Here is a 21,854-nt window from a genome sequence, read left to right on the forward strand (position 1 = left end):
AATCACTTAAATATCTTAAATTTGTTTTATAGTTAACACAGAATAAAGAGTAACTAACTTGACCTCTAATTGTCTTTTAGACAAAACAGACATGAAAATCCCAGGAATTTCTTATGGAAAAGTACAGCAGTAACTTAAGCCTCCACCCTGCTTTTTCAAGCTCTGACACTGAACTCAGGCTGGAGAAGCACGCTCAGTTCTCTTGCGAGTGCTAGGAGTCACCTTATCTTTGAGATGTAACTGAACTCTACCGCCGTACAACTCGTGTGCCCATCAGTCATCTGCACACGGAGCATCCTTGGGGCAGCTTGGGATTCCTCGTTGTCCTTTGGTGCAGCGACATTGCGGACCTTCTGGATTTGTAACACACATGGACCTTCGAGCTGTCACACACAAGAGAACAAACGTCATCTGTTAACCACGACTCTACTTTCAATTACACAATTTTCCTATCTTTATGGTTATTTATTATGATTTATAGAGATAGCTTCAATTAAAATCAAGACTGAAATCACTTTATTAATTTATGCTTTTAGTCTTATGTGTTAGAAACAGTTCACATAAATCCTGCTCCCATCCCTTTCGCAGGAACAGGCATTCAGGAGACAAACTATGTGACAGTATTTTAAGGGACGTCAACTTACAGCAGTAGTTCAAAGAAACGCTTCCTGTTCAAACATCAACTTTACAATGGTCCAAAGCGCAAGGCACATAAAGTTCACGGAGTATGTTTTACTTCTATATTTCCCTTTGAAAATGGTATTAAATCCGATGCTATATGACAAGGAGAGAAAAAATGTTCTCTCTTGCCAACTTTCAAGCAAAGTATAAAATAAATCAATGGAGTAATTACCTATAAAGCTAAAAGTTTTAAACAATAATATGCTGATAGAAAAACTGGGGAAAGACAGTTGAATTTGCTTGCATGTAAAAAAAAATAAATGTAATAGAAATGAAAATTTCCATTTAACAAAATACATCTTTAAGTTAACACATGGTTTAGGGAGAAGGGCTATTTTAAAATTACAGGTTTTTTTAAGTAAATATTTCTGTATGTAAAAAATTAACACATACTTTCAGAAAAGAAATAACAGTTGGCAAACAGTTATACGTTATTTCCCAAGTAAATAAGTCTCTAATCTGTAAATCTACAACTCAGCACTAACCGGGAACAATGTCACACATTCAGTTTTATCCAGTATAGTCATCTAAGCGCTAGCTATGAAAGGAGAATTCTGTTTCTGGGAAAGATGGTAGACTAGAGGGGGCTGCCGAGAGAGCCAGCTTAAGAGAGAGTTAAAATAAAAGAAAGAGTTATTACAGGAGGGAAGAAATGCCTCGGAAGTCCACAAAGGCAGTGACAGGATACTGGGAAGGAGCAGAGGACAGGACAGTCACTCAAAGGACACAGGCAGGGCAGCAGCAGAGCACTTCCCTGCTGTAGAAGGCAGCTTCCATCAGGGATGGCTCAGTGGGCTCGGGGCTTGCTGCCCAGTTTGAAGACCTGAGTTCAGTCCTGGGAATACACATGGTACAAGAAGACATCTCCCAAGGTTGTCTTCTTATTCCCATACAGATGCCATAGTATACACACACATGGTATACACACACACACACACACAATACACACATACACACACACACGATACACACATAATTTTTTTCAATTTATTGTTAATGTTTTATAACATTTTAAATTATTTTTAAATTATTATATATATATATATATAATAAAAAATGTAAAGAAGTCTGTTTCTCACTGGTGGTATTAGAGACTATTATAAAGGGCAGTTATGATCAATATGACCAAAAAACCAAACCTAAGAATCCATAGAGCTAAGATAAACATTAAAGGCATAAAGAATCTATTCTATGAAATTATAAAAGACATTTTCCCAAACTGAAGGGGAAGAAATAAACATTCAAAGACAAGAAACATATAGAATTCAAAATATGCATAGACCAATAAACTCTACAACACACTGAAATAGTCCAGTGTTTAATTGCAAATTATATCATATAGCCACAGTAGAACAAAACAGCAATGAGGACAACAAAGTGTCACAGACAGACATGCACACCTATGGACTAAGTCAGAGGGCCCAGAGGAGACCGCACAGTGACAGATACAGATACCTGCTTATTTTTACAAATCACTAAAACATATACTGGAGAAATGACAAACTCTAAAACAAAAGTTGATGGGAAAACTGGTTTTCCACATGTAAAAGAATAAAACTAAATCCATCTCTGAATCGATCTTTCTGTTAAAAAAAAATAAATGAAAATAGATCAAAGACTTTACTAGAACACATAAACTCGGAAACCGCTAGAGAAACACAGTGGAAGCAACCTGAAGCGCAGACTCGACAAGGGTTTTCTGAAGAGAACTCCAATAGCACAGGAAATAATCCCAAGAGTTGACAAGTGCACTGCATGACCTCTAGGAACTTCTGCAGAACAAAACCAATCACCCCCACAGTGAAGAGATGACCAGAGGAAACGAGGCTGTCACCTGAGCATCAGATGTGCAATACATACATATGCACATATGTCTATAACCGCCAAAACTAAACACCAAAAAACATCATCTTAAATAAATGGCCTATTGTACTAAATAGACATTTTCTCAAAGGAAAAATACAAATGGTCAATCAATACCTGAAAAATGTTTATCATTAGCCATCTAGGAAACAAAGAAACACAAATAGCTAGTAAGTATTTTTTAAAGTATTCATTAACAATTTCACAAATATTCTGATGGACTTAGTCATCAGGGAAAAGCAAATTATAACTACTTTGAGATTCATGTTAAGAATCTCAAATTCTTTTATTTATTATCAAGAAATCAAATACAACAAATGCTGGTGAGGACAGAGGGGGAAAGGCACACACTTACTCAGTGCTGTGGGGATGTACTATGCACCCACTGTGGAAATCAGTCTAGAAGTTCCTCAAAAACCTAAAAATAGAACTGCCAGTCACAGTACACTTTCACTGCACTCGCAGGCGTGTCTGAAGTCAGCACAGCACAGGATGTCTGCTAAGCATGTGTGTAGCTGCAGTATTTACAGCAGGTAGAAAATGCAACCAGCCTACTCACCCATCAACAATGAACAGATAAAGAAAGTGCAGTACACATCACAATGGAATTGTACGCAGCTGTAAAGGAAGTGCAATCATGGTGTTCACAGAAAAACTAACGCAACTGGAGATTATTATGTTAAACATCGTGAAGGAGACTCAGAAAAACACAACATTTTCTCTCAAATACAGAACCTACATTTAAAATTACACCTGTGTGTAAGAATGTGCATATTTACATGTTTGGCTGGAGGCCATGAAACTAGCGATCTTGGGCTAATCCATAAGAATTTATTCTGTTTCTTTCATTCTAGGTTTGGTGGTCTCATTCTGTGATTTATCATAGACTTATTCAACTACGGAGAGTGGAAAACGCTCCACACGGAGCTCTTTACACTCTTCAGATGGGCAGTTTACCAGCATTTGATTGGTACCATCACATCATATCCTATAAAGATGTCAACTGCCTTTGAACTGATCTGCAGCTTCAGTAAAAATTCTAGCACACTCTAAGAGATTTAATAAGTTGATTCTAAAATTTATTGGGAGAAAAAATAATAACCTAAGGAAAGATATTGTATTTTATAACCACGAGTTCAGGAAAAAAAATTGGTAATTTCAAGTGTCATAAAAGTACCTTTCAAAGAGAGCCTGTATACTCTACTGAAAGCAATATAATTGATGCAACTCTTTGTAAAGTAATTTGACATCATCTTACAAAAGGAAACTGGCTTAACTCTATCGTACACTAATTCAGTCCCTGAGTTCATCTCTTATTACATGCTGCTTCTTAGAAGTAGTGTCTATTTTCAAAACTGATAAAAATAATAAAATAGCCAAAGGAAGTGATACATATTTACCACAATTGCATACGCAAAAAAAAATGTACTTAATATCAATGAAGAAACTCAAAATTCTTGCAATTGTTTCTTAGTATAAGAAAGGGTGGGGACAGAACAACAGAGCAGAACCATTCAGATATTCTACTGTTTACCTCAGAACCTTTAGGGGTACCTATTTTAATACTAAACCTCAAAGATTCCTAAATGTAGTCACTATTTTAAATAATTTATGTCTTAAAATTAATATTCTGGTTAGTGAAATTTCTTAATTGAAAAGCTAAATCTAAAACCCACACAGAACACATCCACTCAAAGCCATATCACAGAGCAAGTTTGAAGCCATAAGTGCTAGTGAAATCATGTCTAAGACGGACAAGAATGGAAAAGCCACCCTTAAAACTATTTGGTAATTTTCCTAGCCAATATCAACAGCCAACTAGATACAGCTACAGCTCCACAAGAAGACATGTGCAGGCTGCCATTGGCACCAGGGAGCCAGGAGACTCCACAGCCTTCTGTGCATAGCCCGCCAGAAGCACACAGGGCACAAGATCAATGGAGCAGCTGGGACAGAAGTCTTCCCACTGCCATTGGCACCAGGGACCCTGAAGACTCCACAGCCTTCTGTCTGCAGCCCATCAGGAGAGAGTGATCTCCCAGCAGCACTTTCACTTCTGAGCAGAGGTGAGATCTTCACCTTCTCTCTGGAGGGGAACAGCTAGGAGCACACAGAGCATAAGATCAGTGGAGCAGCTTTCTTCCTGCTGTCATTTGCACCAGGGACCCCGAAGACTCCACAGCCTTCTATGCATAGCCCGACAGGAGAGAGTGATCTCCCAGCAGTGCTTTCACTTCTGAGCTCAGAGGAGTGAGGACACAGGTTGACAGGCCCACAGGAGGAACAAACTCCAGCCAGAGACTTCAATACCAACTAGCACCAGAAATAACCAGATGGCAAAAGGCACGCACAAGAACACTACCAATAGAAACCAAGGCCACATGGCAACATCAGAACCCGATTCTCCCACCACAGCAAGTCCCAGATATCCCAATACACCGGAAAAGGAAGAGTGGATTTAAAATCGTATATCATGATGCTGATAGTGGGCTTCAAGAAGGACTTAAATAACTCCCTTAAAGAAATACAGGAGAACATCAATCAACAGATAAAAGCCCTTAAAGAGGAAACAAAAAAAAAAAAAAATCCCTTAAAGAAATACAGGAGCTCATGGGTCAACAGGCAGAAGCCCTTAAAGAAGAAACACAAATAAGTGAGGTAACATTCTCAAAAGATCAATCATGGTGTGCACTCACTGATAAGTGGATATTAGCCTAGAAACTTTGAATACCCAAGACCTAATCCACATATTAAATGATGTCCAAAAAGAATGGAGGAGTGGCCCCTGGTTCTGGAAAGACTCAATGCAACAGTATAGGGGAATACCAGACCAGGGAAGTGGGAAGGGATAGATGGAGGAACAGGGGGAGGGAAGAGGGCTTATGGGACTTGCGGGGAGTGGGGACCCAGAAAAGGGAAAATCATTTGAAATGTAAATAAAAAATATATATCAATAAAGAAAAAAAAAAAAAGAATTACAGGAGGCGGGGCAATGGTGGCACACGCCTATAATCCCAGCACTCTGGGAAGCAGAGGAAGGCGGATTTCTGAGTTCGAGGCCAGCCTGGTCTACAAGAGTGAGTTCCAGGACAGCCAGTTACAGAGAAACCCTGTCTCGAAAAAAACCAAATCCAAAGAACCCCCCCCCCCAAAAAAAAGAATTACAGGAAAACACAATCAAGTAAAGGAAATGAACAAAACCATCCAGGATCTAAAAGTGGAAGTAGAAACAATAAAGAAATCACAAAGTAAGACATCTCTGCAGATAGGAAACCTTGGAAAGAATTCAGGAGTCATTGATGCAAGCATCAACAACAGAATACAAGAGATAGAAGAAAGAACCTCGGGTGCTGAAGATACCATAGAAAACATTGACTCAACAGTCAAAGAAAATGAAAAATGCATAAAGCTGGTAACCCAAAACATCCAGGAACTCCAGGACACAATGAGAAGACCAAACCTAAGGATTATAGGTATAGAGAGAGCAAAGACTCCCAACTTAAAGAGCCAGTAAATATCTTCAACAAAATTATAGAAGAAAACTTCCCTAACCTAGAGAAAGAGATGCCCATGAACATATAAGAAGCCTTCAGAACTCCAAACAGACTGGACCAGAACAGAAAGTCCTCCTGGCACATAATAATCAAAACACCAAATTCACTAAACAAAGAAAGAAAGAATATTAAAAGCAGTAAGGGAAAAAGTGCAAGTAACTTATAAAGGCAGATCTATCAGAATCACACCAGACTTCTCACTAGAGAAGATGAAAGCTAGAAGATCCTAGGCAGACTTCATACAGACCTTAAGAGAACACAAATGCCAGCCCAGGCTACTATACCCAGCAAAACTCTCAATCATCATAAATGGAGAATCCAAGATAAACCAAGATAAAGCCAAATTTACACAATATCTGTCCATAAATCCAGCCCTATAAAGGATAATAGATGGAAAATACCAACACAAGGAGGGAAACTATACCCTAGAAAAAGCAAAATAATCTTCCAACAAACCCAAAAGAAGATACCCACACAAACATAATAACATCAAAAATAACAGGAAGCAACAATCACTATTCCTTAATATCTCTTAGCAACAATGGACTCAACTCCCCAATAAAAAGACATAAACTAACAGAAATATTTCTCATGTAAATCTTCAATTTTATCAGAAAATGTTTGTAGTTCCCCTTTAATTTAGTATTTTTTGTTGTTTTAGTAATTTTTTATGTCTACCATTTTATCTGCATTATTTTTCAAGATAAACTTCAATTTTAATGTCTTTCTATATATTTCCTCTATTTTATCAGAAATGTTTTCAATGTAAATCTTTGATTTTATCACAAATGTTTCTAATTCCACCTTCAATTAATTTAAAAAAGTTTTTATATCTACCATTTCATATGTAAAATTTTCAATGAAATAGTCAACTTTAATGTGTTTGTCTATATATTTCTTGAATTTTACCAGAAATATTTTCCATGTAAATCTGCAATTTTATCTGAAAATGTTTATAATTCCACCTTCAACCAACTTAGAATTATCTTTATGCCTATCATTTTATCTTTATAATTTCCATGATAATTTTTAATTTTAACATGTTTTTCTATATATTTCTTCAACTTTATCAGAAATATTTGCCATGTAAATCTTCAAGTTTATCAGAAAATGTTTATAATTCCACTTTCAATCAACTTAGGAATACTTTTATGCCTACCATTATTGTATCTATATAAAATTTTCCATGATAATCTTCAATTCTAACATGTTTTTCTACATTTTTTTTACAATTTTATCCAAAATATTTTCCATGTAAATCTTCAATTCTATCATAAAATGTTTCTATTTCATTTCAATTAATTTAGCAACGTTTTATATGTCAACCACTTTACTCTTTAATTTTCCATGAAAATTGTCAATTTTAATGTCTTTTTCTATGTATCTCTTCTATTTTATATGAAATATTTTCCATGTAAATCTTTAATTTTATCATAAAATGTTTTTACTTCCCTTTTCAATAAAAAAAAGAAAAAGAAAAAACTATAATCATGGAACATTACAGAATAAGTAAATATATGTTATTTTTAGTCTCTTCTATCCTCCCATAAATACAATTTGTTCATGTAAAAGAAAAACTGTGTCCACATAATTTTTCAGAAATGTTAGCATTCAATATTAAATAGAAAGTAGAAACTAAAAGAAAGAAAGAAAGAAAGAAAGAAAGAAAGAAAGAAAGAAAGAAAGAAAGAAAGAAAGAAAGAAGACATGTGCAGCGGCAGCGGCGTGAGCACCGCAGCACACTGGTCCAGCGCACAGCAAGCACTGCTCTGGGCTCTGGGCTCTGTGCTCATCGCCGCCCTGGCTCTGCACAGCCGAGCTCTGCTGCAGCGGCTCCAGCAGAGACCCAGGTTTCTTGCTCTGCAATTGCCATACATGATTCTTCTTCTGCACTAAGCAAGGCTGAGACAACAGCCTGTTGCAGCTGCACACCAAGGAACAGTTAGGACATCTGTCTGCTTTCCACCCTCTCCAAGTATCTTAGAATAAAACACTCCCCAAACTCAGAGACTTTAGGTTCTAGTAATCACAAACATCAACCACATGTATCTCCTATGCATAATTATCAGTCACAAAGTGTGATTAGGTCCAATTTCTTATAATTCATATTATAAAAACAGCATATTCTAATCTAAAATAAAAATAATATTGAATATGATATGTATATTGTTTTATGTATATCTACTAAATATATACAAATACACTATATATACAAGTATAATATACATATATATTTTAGAACCTTACTACAGGAAGATGCACATACAGAGTATATGTATTGTAACTTTTTTCCCTCAAGGATTCATTTTTATTTATGTGTACATGTGTTTGTCTACATGCAATTGCACACATATACAAGTGTTCATAGAGGCCAGCAGAGGGCATCAGATCCAGAAAGCTGGAGTTACTGGTAGTTGTCAATTATTTCACATGGGTACTGGGAACCAAACTCCAGTCCTCTGCAAACGTAGCAGGAAGCATTCGCTGACTTGCCATCGGTCCAGCCCATAATGTCCTCTAAGATTTCAAATATGCCTCCACGATGGCTCTATTCCATTCACAACCCATTCCACAGTTTGAAAGCCAACAGTCTTGAGAGAAAAGCTACGACTCCTATGAATAGCCCTCTCTTTTATATGTACTGCTGACATAAAATCTCATTTATGGAGTTCTTTGTCTCTTTCACTTTGCACAAAATGTACACTCAAACTGCTCTAGGCCTTTGAAATGGCTAGGTGAGTCAGGTGCTTGCCACGAAGCATGAAGATCTGAGCTCAAGTCCTAAGGCCCACATGGAAAAGAGAGAACCAACTCCTAAAAGCTGTCCTCTGACCTTCTCACACACACACACACTCTCACACACACACACACACACACACACACACTCACACATACACCTATCAAGTAAATAAATGAATGAATAAATAAATGGAATCTTTTTTTTACCTGCTTGAATAATACAATATTTCTGGGGTTAGGGAGATGGCTCAGTAGTTATGAGCTCTGCCTGCTCTTCCGGGGGACCTGGTTTAATTCCTAGCTCCCACACAGTAGCTACCAACCATCTGTAACCTGCATTCCAAAAGAGCTGCCACTCTCTTCTGCCCTCTACTGGCCCCAGGTACACATGAGATGCACAGACATACATGCAGGCAAAACACCCACACATATGAAACAAATAATAAGATAAATACCGCTGAACAGATAGCACATCTGTAACCCTAGCACCCAGGAGGCTAAGGCCCAGAGGATCACAAAGAGGACACCCTCGGCTGCACAGCAAGTTTCAAGCTGTTCAGGTATATGTGGCAAACCTCTCTCAAACAACAGTAAGAATAAAATAAAAATGATTTTCCAATGCTATACTATAATTAACATGCAAAAGAATATACCAGGATCCAAAGAAGAAGCTTTATGGACACTGTTGAATTCACCTGTGGAATTACACAGTCCATTCAGATTGCACTCTATCTTCATGCAAATATACCTGACAGGCCAGGGAAAGAAATACTTTGCCAGAGGTTATCAGCGACTGACACAGATAGAGTGTGAATCCTAGAGCTAACACTGAAGGCAGACGTGGCCTGCAGAGCACTGAGAGGATCGTTCTCTGAAGCCTGACTGGGCTCGCGAGGTCAGCAGATTACGAGAGATGCTGCACTTGAGCTGGGAACTGCTGAGGACGAGGACGACGTGGCAGGCCGCCTACAGCTGAAGGGCAGTTGGGCGCCGCAGCAACAAAGGCTGCATTCATGGTGGTAGCGTCTGCTTTAGTGGTTTTCCACAGACTGCACGATAATAAAGACCAATCATTTAGCCAGATGTTAGTCAGAGATCCTGAAAGCCTCAAAAAGAGAAGAAAAGAAGGTTTTGCTGAAAACAAGCTCTAAACAAGTTAAGACTTGATGTTCCAAAGATGGAGAAGGAAAGGCCAAAAACTTTTCTGTGTTTCTCAAGCCAGAAAGACCAAACATGCAAAGCATACAGAAAGTGACCATACAGAACATACTAACATACAGAAGGCCCATCTAAGTGAAGATAATAGTGAGGGCAATGTAATAACACAGAGAGAATGTACAGATTATAATGTGGTAGTATATTTACTATATTATATAACTAGATAGAAAGTGACCATACAGAACATACTAACATACAGAAGGCCCGTCTAAGTGAAGATAATAATGAGGGCAATGTAATAACACAGAGAGAATGTACAGATTATAATGTGGTAGTATATTTACTATATTATATAACTAGATAGAAAGTGACCATACAGAGCATACTAACATACAGAAGGCCCGTCTAAGTGAAGATAATAGTGAGGGCAATGTAATAACACAGAGAGAATGTACAGATTATAATGTGGTAGTATATTTACTATATTATATAACTAGAGAGAAAGTGACCATACAGAACATACTAACATACAGAAGGCCCGTCTAAGTGAAGATAATAGTGAGGGCAATGTAATAACACAGAGAGAATGTACAGATTATAATGTGGTAGTATATTTACTATATTATATAACTAGAAAGTGTTTATCCTTTAGAAATGTTAGTCTTCAAAAAAATATCTTGAATCCAGGCAGGATGGTGCATGCCTTTAATCCCAGTATTGGGGAGATAGAGGCAGGTGAATTTCTGCGTCACGGATACACAGAGAAACCCTGTCTCAAAAAATAAAAAACAAACAAAAATATATCTTGAATAATCTCCCAACCTTGAACCCGCTGAACACGAAGGCGGCAGTTATAAACAAATGGCGCTCCATCATTCTGAGCAGCTTCAACAACTGCTCCGAAGGGAGCTCGTGGAGACCCACTCAGAGGCCCCACTTCCCACTCGGACTTTTACTCCTCCTCACAGAACTTACTTTTATTTTAATTTTGTTTTTACTTATTCACTTTACACCCTGCTTACTGCTCTCCTACTGACCACCCCTCCTACAATCCTTCCATCCCTCCTCCCCTTCTCCTTCGAGCAGGTGAGGCCCTAGGTACCCACCCTGGCACTTCTCGTCTCCGCAAGGCACTTCTTCTCCCACTGAGCCCAGACGAGGCAGCCCCTCCAGTGGAAGAGCACATCCCGCGTGCATGCAGACAGAGTTTAGGGAATGCCCTCCCCTGCAGCTGCAGAACTTACTTTTTAAAGTGTCACTGCTGTTGTTATTTTAGTTTGCAGAATGTATCTGTCTACACTTAGAAAAATTCAGACCAAGACAATAAGAAATTGCATTACTAAGCCCTAATAAATAAAATACAAATTCCTATTTTATTCATTTTTTGAAAAATACAAGAACATGCTTAATTTTAATAACTCACTCACTAAATGGAACACTAATAAGCTATTATTTACGACAGACTACATTAACAAAGTAGAAAGAAACCAGCTTTCGATTAAAACCTGAACCTTTTACCTTTTTTTTTTTTTTTCCTTAAAAATATTCACCCTGTAAACTTGAGAGCTAGGCTGGCTCCCTCTGAAAGTCAAGGCTAGGCAGCCATCTTGTGGCTCATGCTGGTATTGCTGAAGCTCTGACCCACACACCTCAACTTCAAAACTGAAGCCTTAAAGCAGCTTCACATTTTAAAACGTCACGTGCAGCTGTCAGGACGAGGACGGACAATTTAAAAAGGAATAACTCTGGAACATGACTGCTGTGTGTCCATGTCTTGCAGGTAGAAACCTTGCATCCTGGAGGGCAGCTCAGGAGACTGCAGGTAAACCACCACGCCCTGCAGAGCAGGGACTAAGAGTAATGCAGGCCTGTGAGGGGCTGCCGAGTCCTCACTTCTCTCCAGGCTGCAGAGCCACCTGCAGGGCACGTGGAGAGCATGCTCACCCGGGCTGGGGTGGACACTGCCTGGGAGCCAACACTTGCCCAGTAAGCAATCCGCTCACGTACTTCTGCAAGGAACCACAATAAACTCCTGGGTTCACCTAACTGGACACTGCTACTCAGTGATTGCTACTTGGTTGGTTGTTGGTTCATAAAGATGCAGCAACCAAATGAGACATTTATATCCCTCCTCCAGGGCAGTCTCACTAAAACATCTGACACATTTCCTGTTAGGCCTCTTCCACAATGCACAAAAGTTCTCCAACAACTGCACTGAACCCAAAGCGTGCAATCTAGGCTTTCTTTCAATTACCAAGCCTACTATACATAGCCATCTATGAAAATAACAAAAAAAATAAATAAAATTAAACAGAGAAAAACATTAAAAAAATTTTTGTAGTTAAATAACAAAAAATTAAAATTAAACAGAGAAAAACATTAAATAATTAAATAATGTAAAACTGAATTTACATTATTACTATTTTCCATGGTCTTCAGCTTATATACTACTAGCTGTCCCAAGACTTCAGAATATCTAAGAAACAGAAACCCTGCCCTTAAATTCTCAAAAAAGAGGTTATGTGAGATATAACATATAACATATTCTCTCTTTTTCTCTCTCCCTCCCTCCCTCCCTCCCTCCCTCTCTCCCTCCCTCTCCCTCCCCGCCCCCTGTCTGTCTGTGTCTGTGTGTGTGTCTGTCTGCCTGCCTGTCTGCCTCTCTGGGCCTCTCTCACACACACACACAACCCACACAACACAATACAACACAAGCCACACAACCCACCAAACAAACACACACACACACACACACTCAGTCTCCAACATTTAGAGCCTGAGTGATGATGGGGGGGTGGGGAACGTATGGAACATGTAGCCTGGACTGGGAAACCTAGAGGAACACCTCTGTCTACCTTCTCACCACTTTTCAAGTCTCTACTTGAAATCTATGAAACTATGGTCAAACGCATGATACATAAAAGCTTCAAAATAATACCACAGATAGAATGAGAGGGGAAAGACGCTCAGGGAAAATAACATATTAATTACTAATAAAGTATTTTTACATTTGCAAGTCTATATTCTCCCAAAATAATTAGTGATAATAGCAATGACTAAGACTTCAGTTGAAAATCTAAATGAAGTATCTTTTTGAAGGCCAAGACATTTTGAAATGAGATTAAATTCACAGTACACTACAGACCTACCATCTTTCTTATCTGATCACAAATCTACTAGCTCTCAATTTTCTTTCTAATCTAAAATGACCAAATCATGAAATGGTGTTATCTTAGTCTCAGTTACAGTAACAGCAACAACACAAACATAGGCCTTTCGGGAGAGGAAATGTATCCTCCTCCCAGCTACCTCTAAAGAGCATCACTGATCTGTAGGCAGAGGTTTCTGAACACTGTGAAGAGCTCAGGCCTAGAGACTTAGCTTCCACAGCAGTCAGAGAAGAAAGTCACTTAGGGGAGGAAGATGATGGTCACCTCTCGTCTTTGCAAACTCCCCCCAACCCTCAGGTGTCTTTGTCTCTCTCTGAAATGGGAGCATCAGTCGGGCCTAAGGATGTTCAGGACTAAATGCAGACCACAGCGGCGAGTCCATTTGCTTGCTTCTCTCACTGAGCTCTTTTGGAGAGCTTAGTAATAAGCAACCCAGCAGAGGTAACTAGCATTTCTGCGCTTTTAGATTTCAGAGACAAACACACTATTCTGAATGGCTCATAATATGACACAGCCACCATGTGCAGTACGCTACATCAAATTCAATGTCATTTAACACTTCAGTGGCAGAAGGAAATAATTATTTTAATAATATATTAACCTCTAAAAAGATTAAGCATCTTGCCAAGAATCACTAAATTTAGTCACTAGAGACTAAATGGGGTCTGTACTGGTCCCATCACACCCTCCACACCTAATGTGACTCATGGCTTCCCCGCCTCTTAAGACATATACCGTAAAGCTTCATTTTTAAGGTTGGTTGAAATATTGTAAAGTTGCTTTCCACATCTGCTGTGTTTGAGAGCTAATCATGAAATCTAGCTCGCTCTGTTCCCCTCTTATTCTCCTTTTGGCTTCTCACCTCCCTTACCCACCGTCTCCCTTTCTTAATATAAAAGGTAAACTAGACAGTATTATTCCATACTAAAATCCAGCAACTACACTTCATGTCAGAAGCTGCTAGTGAAAGAAAAATATAGTCAATAAGAGAACATAAAAAGAATGATCTAGCAATTTCTATTCATTCTCTACATAAATTAACATATTTAGGTACGCTTTACATAATAATTTACACAGCAAAGTAAATGGCAGATTTGCAATTAAAATAACATACTGACTAATATAGCCCTATAGCTTATTTACAGATTAAGATAAAGCTTATTTTAAACTCGAACTGTAACATGTGTAATTTAGTGGTAGACTATATCCTTAAACAGGTACTGTTAACATGATGAAATGCTAAGCAGTAAATTTTTGTAATAAAGGCACAAATAAGTATAGTAAGTAGGATTAATCTTCAATGTGTACTAAAAGTATATTTCTTGAATATTTAGCCTAAATACAGCTGCATTTAAAAATAGTATGTAGAGTTCTAACTAATGGCCAACAAAATGAGTACAATCTATGTATCAGCTTTTACATTTTCTATTAAACCTGTTTTCAAAACCTTTTCATTCCTGCTGTGAGTGGAATTGTATCTGGTCTCAGCAGCAGCTAGTAAAAGGGAAAATATAATCAATGAAGAAGAACAGAAAAAGAAATACCTAGAAACTCCTATTTCATAAAAAAGGGAGTCTTTAATCTGTTCATTCTATGTATAAATTAGCATCACATTTAAGTATGTTTTAAGTGATATATGTATCACAGAAGATTCCACATTATAAAGTTTTATTTATTGTTATCAACTGCCTTCAAAGGAAACCTTTAAAAATACTGCACACAACTTTAGAAGCAAAACTGTGCTCAGAAAACGACCAAGACAAAGAAAGTCTCCATCTGCTGGTGAGCTCAGAGCAGCAGCAAGGTGAGCTCTAGGTCTTAAGGACACACAGACAATAGGCAAACAGTAAAACACTACTGCAGAGAGCTCTCATTTTCTTAACCCAACTAGCGTAGAGATGGCATGGACTCTCTGGTAATTACTGTCCATCAGAGATATCCACAGTTGTTACCCAACCTGCAGTTATAATGTGGGGTTTTTCCTAAGGATGTTCCCACCCAAGGCCAACATCTCCTAAAAAGGATCAAAATGCAAATTATCAGGTTTCATCTTCCTGCTATGGTCTGGAAACTCAGGCAGTGTAAGGATAGTTCAGAGACCAAGTCAAATCCAGCAGAAAACTATATCTGAGAACAACTATTTCTATAACAAAGAGTAAAAAACAAATTTGAGAAGACTGTAAAAACACACTAACAATCAGAAAACCATACTTGAAATTAACAATAAGCAAAAGATCCAAGATAAATGGGAAAAAAATCTGTGGCAGTGCCAGAGGAGCAAAGACTGACTGTGAGGAGGCTAAGCGCCTGCTCTCCACTCCCTGCGGGATGTAAAGAAGGCACTGCAGACTACAACACAGACCAGACTAACAGGTCAATACAAGACCAACAGCACAGTGTAAAGTCTTTACTAAAATATTATACATTTATTTTCAAATTAAATAAATAGCTAAACAGAAATGTGCAGGAAATATCATCCCTAACTGGTTATTTTTAAAAGGTATTTCTGCATTTAAAAATGTGGCCACTGAGAAAATCCATAAGAGCACCTGTATTTGAAGCCCACGATGACAACAGACCCAAGCATGCATCTTTGCCAAATTAATAACCTCCAACCGTATGCTTTTACCTTCGTAAAGAACTGAGTAAACCTAGTAACAGTTTACAAAGGAAACTACAACACAAACAGAAAAGAGGACTTGTCGGGCACTTTAATAATGTGACAAGGGTTACATGCCAAGGTAATACACCATATTCATAATTTCTGAATGAAGTTTTTAACATTTAAAATTCACCAAAATTTTACTTTTAATAATGTTTAACATGTGATGCGAAACAGCATCCTAAATCTGAGAGCGTCCAGCCTGTCTGCCAGGGAACTAGTGCACACCGACTGTCATGGCTGCCAGCCGCGCGAGCCAGCCTCCTCTTTACCTTTTCTACCTTTCCACCGTTGATGTCACTGGGAAGGAACTTCTTGCCAATTGTTCTCAAATCTGTCTAAAATAAATATTTTATTATTAAAATAGAATTATAGAAAAGTAAACCTAAATTCAGGCTTATGATCAAAAGAAATTACTTCAGGTTTGTGGAACAAACGCTAAGCAAACATCTTTAGCTAGTTATTAAATACATAGTCACTATTTTCTAATCCTTCAGTGGCGTCTGTGCACTGCTCCAGTACACAAACACTAGGAGGCAGAAGCATCGTGTTTCTTTGTTACTCTTCTACCTTCGCCACTCTTCTCCATTCGAATCCCCAACAAATTACATTGTTATGTCCTACTGAAAACTAATGCCATAATCCAGTATCAAAGGATAGCTCTGGACTACAATAAGCCAGTGTAAGTCTTAATAACCAAATCCCATATAGTCTTAACATCCAGAGTCATGAAAGCCAATTGCTCCACCAGCTCCAACACTCATAGCAGAGCCATGCAAAGGGACCCACAGGGGACGGAGCCGCTGGGACAGCGGAGCAGCACAGCTGCACTAAGGCATCTCCCTGCATATGTAAACTACAGCGAGAGAACATGGTGAGGAAACAGCTATGACAAAGCAGAAATATGTGTAATTCAGCAAACCATCGCACACAAAGACTAAGGCATAGAGCCTCCTTACAAAGGTGACAGGAGCAACCTGACCTGTGACAAGTCTACACAGTCCACATACAAAGTGGAGCTCTTCAGGACTGTGGGAGGGGCTGACTTCAAAATGAAAACCTAACATCATATGGAAGGTCATTCTATGAATACGGATCTCAAGAAAGAGAACAGACTGTCTTTATCCTTACTAAACACTGATAGTGCACAACAAATTAAAACTGCACCTAATTTTTTCTGAATAATTCAAATATTTAAACCTAAACTACATGCAAGATTTTAATGCTATTTCTTAATTTTTTATTTTCCTACTTTACAATGGAAACAGTAAGACCTGTTCTTTCAACACAAAAATCGGAACATAAAGAAAACATCTAAACAGGAGACACAAGGGCGGAGCACCGGGTTAAGAGCCCCGGGTGCTCTTGCAGAGCCCTTGGCTTCTGTTCCCAGCACTCACGTGGCGGCTCACAAGCATCTGAGGTGCAGCAACCTCAGCTGACTTCCCGGGGACCAGGTACACATTTATACAGGCAAGCAAACTACTCATACACAAGAGATAAAATAAATAATGTTTTGAAATAAATTAAGGCTACAGCTAATCTAATGCAAACCAAATGGAAAACTGTTTTAAAGAATTGTCAGTTCTTACTATTATGAAACTACTAAAAATATGGATTCTACAAGTAGTGAACTTTTTCTCCTTTTCATTGTATTGCATATGATATTTACAACTAGCTAATATTAGGTCATTAAATTCAACAAATATCTCTATAACTTAAAAGGGACAAAAATTAAAGATTTCCTCTATGTTATTTATTTATCATAAAACATAGTTTATGATGAATTGTTCATTGATATAGCTTTAAATTTAAGAAATGTCTAATTAAAGTTAATAAACTTAACCTACATTGAGAGCAATCAGGATGATGTCATTTATAGTGACTTTCCCAGGAGAGCTTGTACAGGCTTCAATGCCTTCATCTGAAAGATACCTGTTAAAATAAAATAAACAGCTTAATATTATCTAAGCTTAATATTAAGCAAAATTTTATAATATCCAGTTTTATCTTCTATTTAATACTAAGAGCAAAACACCCTAGTCTGTATACTATTCTGGTAAGAATAGTGTATATACATACATATGTATCTATGCCCTTAATGGGATATTGTATAAAAATAAAATTATCCATATGATTTGTGAAAAAAGCCACTGAATTCCAAGTCTGTGATGCTCTAACTTAATTTCAGTAGAAATGGCACATTATAGGAGTTTAATATGCTTACAAAATTTTCAAAATGGTTTTAAAAAAAACAAAAAAACAAATGAACAAAAAGTTCCTTGGAATCATCTTCCTCAGGGCAGAGCACAGTGACTGATCATCCAATACCAAATAGCCAGTCCTGAAAACATACACACAAGTAACATTATATAGACAGCAATTTATTTATACATTTAAGAATATATATGCATATACACATATGTATGCAACAATAATTAATGAAAATAGAGACCATTTATTTGCAAGAGAGAAGGAGGAGTATATGAAGGTTTAGAGGAAGGAGAGGAGGGAAACCGATGTCATTATACTTTAATCTCAAAAAGAAGAAAAAGAAAAATTGCATTGTTTTTAAATGCTTCCTGGAGCATTTAAACAAGAAGGTTCGGTTAAACAATGCACTTACAGACAGTCCTGATAACTAGTTTGATCCTTGTCATCCACGGGGTATAAAAAGATAGCCAACTCCCACAAGCTGTCCTCTGACCACCACGCTTGTACCATGGCACAAGAGTGCCCACACAAAAAATAATAAAATTGTTAGTGTCACTTAATTACCATTCCCAAGTATTTCATTTAATCTCAAAAATAAGCATTTAAAATTAGCAGTAAACTCCCAATTAGATGGAGAATTACAGAGCAGCAGAGCCTGAGGGTTACTACCACAACAACCATCACCTGGGGTTCAGAGACAGACATGCCCAAACCCTGCAAACATCTGCATGGGCAAAGCCAGGATAAAAGCCAGGCTACTGTTTCACCCTCGTTTGCTACATCCAGAGAGTGGGACTCCTGAACACCCATTATAACCAGGATGATCAAAACAAAGTCAGCTTGCCCTGATCTGCTCTCTGAAGCTGGTACAATCCACAGGCCTACTGGCCAGCAGACCTGCACATGCAGAGGGCTCTGCTACACTGCAGCCAGCACGAGGACAGGGGAGGCAGTTACTGTCTCATCTCATGTAAACAAAATGGGCTTCAGCTCGTGTGGGCACGTGCACGCCAAGCTGCACAGGAGAGCTTACTGAGGTTATCCGCAGAGCAGCCCCTGCTCACTCACGAGCTGTGTGGAGCTGGGTTGTGACACTGTGACTATCTCTCTAGTAGTTAACAGTCACAGCTAACCTTTTCAGGTGAAAGTAGAAAGTATCTTCTACACCTTTTTGTATAGCACAGGAAAGAACACAATCACACCTGCAACTAATGTCCTTACGAGCACTGTCAGCTGAAGGTGTCAATCACTCATGCTCGTGTTTTGTCAAGCGTTCACAAATTTTATGTACATATATATATATATTCAATAGATAGACACAAATATAAACATATATTGAATAGGTATATATGCATGTTTACATAGTCACTGAGATAACCAATATCTACTGAAGTGTGAACTGAAATTCGAACTTCTAAAATAACAGGGCAGATTATTAGTACACACTGAATGCACGTAAGCTTTGAAATGTCAATGAGAAAAGGAGTGAAAGCATCCTCTGAGTTAACAGGGCTCTATCAGCCAAGACACAGGGGCCACATGACAATGAAGCAACATCAGTCTTGTCTCTGAATTAAATGTCCGCACAGGACTTTATTGCTACTTTGTGTTTTGGCTTCTTGAGGGGTGGGGGAAGAGGATTGGCAGGGGCATATCTCTGAAGTATACTGATTATTTGCTGCCACACTGAGTCACTAGCTCCTATATGATATGTAGATATCAGATTGGAAATTTAATATGTAAATTCCTGCCTGAACATGAAGATAAAGTAACTAAATTCCAATTATCCAAGCTACTATGGGCACAGCAAAGATATGAAATGTAAAAAATCACTTATGCTCACACTAGAACCACTAGAGCCACTATGTAGTCTTAAAACATTGAGACTGCGGACAGCAAGCGCTTCCGCCTTCTCTTCCACTGTGCTAAAGGAGCCTGCTAGAGGCAGAGGACGAGGGGCACACGAGCGGACAGCTCTGGGAGCAGCTGCCTAGGGGTCTGCTCTGAGGTGTCCCTTTTGTCTCCGATTTCCTAGCACTACTCCCACTCGTGCCTGTGTCTAGGAGAGCTCTGCTGTCGACAGTGTGCACACTGCGGTTGGTCCTACGGTTCTGCGCATGCTCCTTCTCTCAGCCTACTACAAGGCACGAAAACTTGTGTTTTCTCTTACTCCTAAATCTTTGTCTCACGTTTTAATTGCTAGCTATACCCTTCCACAGCTTAACAACCTGTAAAGTTGGTGGGGCTAACAGTATCTCCCTCCTCAGTTGTTGCTTTCTTTCTAAAGTAGAGCTGACACTTATCCCAGCCTCATCTTCCCTACCAACCTTAATCTTACTAAAACCTCAGTACATTCCATACTATAACTGTTATTAAGCAGTTTTTTATCCATTAGTTTTACTAAAGTCAAGGAGGCAGCTGTTATGAATTGACTAGGTTAACATTTGCACAGGGGTAATATCAACAGTAGTTCTCACAGTTAATATTCTACTCCTGGATTAATACAGAGTTCACACCAGATAGCCCAAGTTCCTGAACTACAGAACTATTGTCTGAACTACAGACCCAAATATAATTAAGTCCCCCTTGACAATTACAAATACTTAAGTGGAAAAAAACAAATAATTAAAAAAAAACCGATCAGTCATGTTTTCTTAACACAAGAACACACACAAAAAAAAAAAAAAAAACCAAAACAAAAACAAAAACAAAGCAAACCAATTCCAAAATCTATCAATCATACAAAAATGGCATCTAGTAAGAGCGAGTTAGATAGGCCCAGAGAATTCAATAGTAATTATAAATACATACGTTAAAAGAAATCAAAACGGTCTGGTTAAGAACAGAAACAAACAACGGGCTGCACTGAGTAAGATACAGAATCTGGAAGATCCAAGAACGAGGAACAAGTACTGAGGAGAGCCCGACGTGGGGTGCTGGGACCGGAAGCATAATGAGCCAAATCGAAGGCTCTGTGGGTTAAGGAGAGAACAGACCATCCGAGTCTGAAGACAGGACAGGAGCCTTGGAGCAGTGAAGGAAGCACATGGGCAATCGTGAGGACACGCAGTGGAACATCCACGACACCCATGACGCTGAGGACAAAGCAGTCTTAGGGCACTGCAGACAGCGTGCCCTAGGTGGTCCTCTGCCCTCCACTGCAGACAGCGCGTCCTAGGTGGTCCTCTGCCCTCCACTGCAGACAGCGTGCCCTTGGCGGTCCTCTGCCCTCCACTGCAGACAGAGCGCCCTAGGTGGTCCTCTGCCCTCCACTGCAGACAGCGCGCCCTTGGCGGTCCTCTGCCCTCCACTGCAGACAGCGCGCCCTAGGTGGTCCTCTGCCCTCCACTGCAGACAGCGCGCCCTTGGCGGTCCTCTGCCCTCCACTGCAGACAGCGCGCCCTTGGCGGTCCTCTGCCCTCCACTGCAGACAGCGCGCCCTTGGCGGTCCTCTGCCCTCCACTGCAGACAGCGCGCCCTTGGCGGTCCTCTGCCCTCCACTGCAGACAGCGCGCCCTTGGCGGTCCTCTGCCCTCCACTGCAGACAGCGCGCCCTTGGCGGTCCTCTGCCCTCCACTGCAGACAGCGCGCCCTTGGCGGTCCTCTGCCCTCCACTGCAGACAGCGCGCCCTTGGCGGTCCTCTGCCCTCCACTGCAGACAGCGTGCCCTAGGTGGTCCTCTGCCCTCCACTGCAGACAGCGCGCCCTAGGTGGTCCTCTGCCCTCCACTGCAGACAGCGCGCCCTTGGCGGTCCTCTGCCCTCCACTGCAGACAGGGCAGCCTTGGCGGTCCTCTGCCCTCCACTGCAGACA

At 39.4% G+C, this 21,854-nt stretch overlaps 1 protein-coding gene across 6 annotated transcripts in view; it reads right to left on the minus strand.

Annotated features, from left to right (window-relative positions):
• The window catches only part of Tdrd3 (tudor domain containing 3), a 133,020-nt gene that overhangs the window by 72,121 nt on the left and 39,045 nt on the right, over window positions 1–21,854 (minus strand). For 3 of the 6 annotated variants that reach the window (XR_007979221.1, XM_052190843.1, XM_052190845.1), the window contains exons 2-4: window positions 17,678–17,762; window positions 16,100–16,165; window positions 223–383 (exon numbers count right to left, since the gene is read on the minus strand). Coding sequence is in view for 5 of the 6 variants with exons in the window: in XM_052190843.1 (XP_052046803.1) it covers window positions 223–383; window positions 16,100–16,165; window positions 17,678–17,762 (312 nt within the window). In the remaining variant the exon portion in view is untranslated. Of the gene's footprint in view, window positions 1–222; window positions 384–16,099; window positions 16,166–17,677; window positions 17,763–21,854 lie in introns of those variants that run through there. The other 3 variants (XM_052190846.1, XM_052190844.1, XM_052190847.1) reach the window with 3 other exon arrangements.

Source organism: Apodemus sylvaticus, chromosome 8, assembly GCF_947179515.1.
Source record: "Apodemus sylvaticus chromosome 8, mApoSyl1.1, whole genome shotgun sequence".
NCBI classification, from domain to species: domain Eukaryota; kingdom Metazoa; phylum Chordata; class Mammalia; order Rodentia; family Muridae; genus Apodemus; species Apodemus sylvaticus.